Below are 4,198 nucleotides of genomic sequence, written 5' to 3' on the forward strand. Positions count from 1 at the left end.
CTCCATCTTTTCTTGCCACCTCTGAAAACTGAGACGTTAGCTTTTTTCTGTTGTAGAGTAATGTGATATATGACTATCCCTAGTTCATTTACTCTTTAAATATTAGAGAGGAATGGTTGTATGATGTGCTCATTTCCCATCTTGCCCAGGCTGTGCATCGTTCCTCATCTACACTGGACCTGAAGTGATGGTCACAGAGCAGATGCTGATAGCAGGGAGGAGAGTGGGATAAAAAGTCTTTGGTAGTAACGAAAGAATCAGACTCATGGGGATGGAGAGGTAAAAGTGAGAAGAATTCTTGCTGTGAGGATAAACTCATTCACCTCAGAGACAGCTTCAGGGCCCACATACAGGTCTCTTTCTCATTCCTATGCACCAAGAAATATTCCCAATATTTGATGAATATTTACATTTAGTATTGTGTAATGCTAACTTGGAATTGCGTTTAAAACTGTGAGGGAAACTGTGCCTGGGTGCACATATCTGTAATCCCAGTTACTTATGAAAGGCAAGCGGATCCCAAGGTCAAGATCTGCCTGGGCCACAGAGAGACTTCAAGGCCAGCCTAAACCTCTTAGTTAAGACTCTGTCTGAAAATAAAAAATTTAAATGGCTAAGGATCAAGTTCATTAATAGAGCACTTGCCTAGCATGAGGGAGACTCAGTGCTGAAATTAATAAATAAAATAAGTGCAACAAAAATGCCATGTTTCTAAGCATGTGCTGGATGCATAACAATGTGGTCAGTGAAAGCACTGGATTACTTAAATGAAAATAGAAAAGAAATGGATTTCAATAATGTATGTTTAAACATGTCTGTAGGTGTGGGTGTATGCACTATGGATTTGTATAAAGCAAAATGACAGCTATAATCTCAGTAGCCTGCAGGTAGCAGTAGTGAACTCCAAGGGATTGTTAGATAACTGATACCATGTACAAAGAGCGTTGGTCAATGTGTGCATAGATTAATTTATATATCTATATTTTCATATATTTTTCCACCTGGACCTTTTTCTCTCCGATTTTTTTATTGAGTTTTTGTGCATTTCATTTAATACATCTCAGTCAAATTTAGACCCTCCCTCCCGCTTCGTACTCCTCATATCCCCCACAAGTCAGATATCAGGTACTCTTGTCATATATGCTAAGTCCTACCCAGTCTAGTATTTGTACCCAGCTGTCCCCCAGTACAAGTTTATGTACTGGAATCTAGTCAGCCTATCTAGAGTCTCTCTTTTAAAGAAGATCTACACTCTCTCACCCCACAGTCATCATTTGCCAATAATAATAGCTCCTTAGCTAGGGTTGGGCCCTGCTGCCCATTTCCTGCATTCTATGCTGGGTTCTTGTCTGACTCGGTATGTCTTATTCTCTAAAGCTTAGCCAGCTGAGTGGCCTTCTGGGTGCAAAGACCTAAAATCTTTATAAGTTATCACGTTGGAAAGTTCCATATACCAGTTTGTATTCTTTTAATCTGCTGTGTGAGTTATAAATTTTATATGACTTGCTCAGAGTGCATGTGTCAAGCTGAAAAGTATAGATAAGACAAAAGAATCAAAGAATGCAAATAAATAGATCTCTGTTTTTATGTTAACACATGAGAATTCAGCATTTCCTTCAATTGCTAAAGATTCCAAACTGCTGTGTGTAAGACAACCAGAATCTGGATGAAGCTTAGCTGGTCTCTCTGGGAAGAAAGTACAAGGCTCTCATGAAGAAAACTACAAATCAAGTCCTAGGAAATTCAGATGCCTTCAAGTCAGCATTGTGTGCATGGAATTTTAAAGACTGAAAAATCTAAATTTTCAATAATCAAATATACATAACATTTTGAATGAATGGTGGACGGCTTCAGCTGTGGCATTGTAGACTGAAGGATTTTCTTGCAGATGATGAATCACACCCTAAAGTTCATCTTTCAGATCTTTTTCTTTGTGGAATTCATAACAGGAATTTTAGGAAATGGATTCATAGCACTGGGGAACATCTCTGGGAGGTTCAAGAGAAGAAAGATCTCTTTGGTGGATCACATCCTCACTGCTCTGGCCGTCTCCAGACTCACTCTGCTGTGGTCAATGGTCATCAGTGTTACGCTAAACACATTATGCCCACATTTGTTGATGAATTCAGAAATGGTTAGAGTGAGTGTCATTATCTGCATAGTGACCAATCATTTTAGCATCTGGATTGCGACCTGCCTCAGCATCTTTTATTTTCTCAAGATAGCCAGTTTTTCAAACTCTCCTTTTCTTTACCTGAAGTGGAGAATTAAAAAGGTGATTTTAGTAACATTGCTGGTATCTTTGGTCCCCTTGGTTTTAAATACTGTAGTTAAAGAAACATATGTTGATTTTTTTCATTAGTGGGTATAACGGACACACACCCAGTAATTCTATGCAATTTTCCAAAGTTTCCTTATTCACAAACTCAATGTTCATGCTTATTCCATTTATTCTATCCCTGATAGGATTTTACCTGCTGATGTTCTCCCTGTGGAAACATCACAGGAAGATGCAGCAAAAGGCCCAAATACCCAGAGACGCCAGTACCACAGCCCACAAGAAAGCCTTGAAAATTGTCTTGGCCTTCCTGATGCTGTATGCTATGTGCTTACTCATCCTTGTCATAAAAATTTCCAGCTCTGAATTGATGGAGAATGATGTCATCATTTTATGTGACTACACTTCTGGAATAGCTTTTCCTTCAGGCAACTCGTTTGTCCTGATCCTGGGAAACAACAAACTGAGACATGTCACTTTATCTGTGCCGTGGTGGTTGAGGTGCAAGTCCAAAGATGTAGAAACCTTTGATCCTTAATAGATTTCAGCCTTCATCAATCTCACTCTTGAGGATGATCAGTTTATAAGAAATTCTTTTATGCATTTCATTTCCCAAATACTATTGTATTAGGAACTGTTTTATGCAACTGTTACTTTTACAAATGCATGTTTAGAATAAGGCCTAAACACATTATACCCTTAGATGTGCATTTACAGACATGTATATTAATATACTTATATTCAAGATATAGAAACATTCTCCATCGTCTTTAATATTTTGAGTTTTGTGTTCATCTTTAATATTTTTTTGAGATTTTAAAATGAGAAATGTTTAATATGTGAGATATGCATGCCTATGGGATGTAGTTATTAATTTTAAGTACCTGTTTTATAGCATTTTCCCTCTAATTGAAGATCTTCTTCCTGGAGGGAGGAGAAACAGACATTAAGAATCAGGAGGAAAACAACATTTATAGGTCTTAGGAAGCTCCCGAAACTTACAGGATTCTTGAGGCCACTTTAAAGGTTATATTAAGAGTGACAATTGCTGGGAAGAGAAGGCTCTCCAAACCAGAGAGTGGCTTGCAATCAGGCAGAGAGTTCCAGGAATGTAACGTTCATGAGTCATTCATGATGCTGGTGTGGGCTTTTTTTTTTTGCTCCTATATATTAGCCTTCACCCCTACTCTAATCAATAACCCAGTAAGCTCATTGGTTCACTGAGCTAGACTAGGGTAAAATAATTTCTTGGTCTCTCATTGATTCCTGATCTGGAGTGAAGAGATGTTTGTTCATGTCTCCTTGGGAAAAATCACTCACTATAACCCAGGTTGCATCAACTTATCCTGGGCTAATGTGAACAAACTTCTGTTCACCATAGATAGGTCATTTAACAGTTGTGTTCTCACCCCAGTTAGAACATTCATGACAGAGCAAAGAAATGATTCCACCCAAGTCCAACTTGGAGATGTGATAAGTTCATCGGGCTTACTTATAAAACGCAGTTGAGGGGTTACTTGGAAGTGTACCAGTGACTTCAGAACAGCCGTATCACCGTACAGTTTTACCCTAACATGGATGATGACCTCATGGAAGCCGCTGGGCTTACTTATAAAACACAGTTGAGGGGTTACTTGGAAGTGTACCAGTGACTTCAGAACAGCTGTATCACCGTACAGTTTTACCCTAACATGGATGATGACCTCATGGAAGCCGCACCATGGAGTCTCAGTTTCAATGAACCTTTCACTTCCTACAAACTCTAGCATGCCCCAGGTTCACTGGAAATATGGTATGGGGGCAAGAGAAAGTAATGACTGGAGGACCAGGACAAGGTTACCTGTACCCAGAGATGGTGACAGAATGATCATGTTATGCCTGGATAAAAATGTCACACTATGATAACTCTGTAATAAAATT

The 4,198-nt window shown here is 38.9% G+C and overlaps 1 protein-coding gene across 1 annotated transcript; it reads left to right on the top strand.

Moving 5' to 3' along the window:
* The first annotated feature begins 1,891 nt into the window (after window positions 1–1,891).
* On the top strand, window positions 1,892–2,816 carry LOC108490161 (taste receptor type 2 member 110-like). The gene is given in 2 exon segments (XM_029558309.1): window positions 1,892–2,350; window positions 2,352–2,816. Coding segments are annotated over 2 exon segments (924 nt in total).
* The last annotated feature ends 1,382 nt before the right edge of the window (window positions 2,817–4,198 follow it).

The sequence above is a fragment of the Nannospalax galili genome, unplaced genomic scaffold, assembly GCF_000622305.1.
Source record: "Nannospalax galili isolate Female #2095 unplaced genomic scaffold, S.galili_v1.0 scaffold1249, whole genome shotgun sequence".
Classification (NCBI taxonomy): Eukaryota; Metazoa; Chordata; class Mammalia; order Rodentia; family Spalacidae; genus Nannospalax; species Nannospalax galili.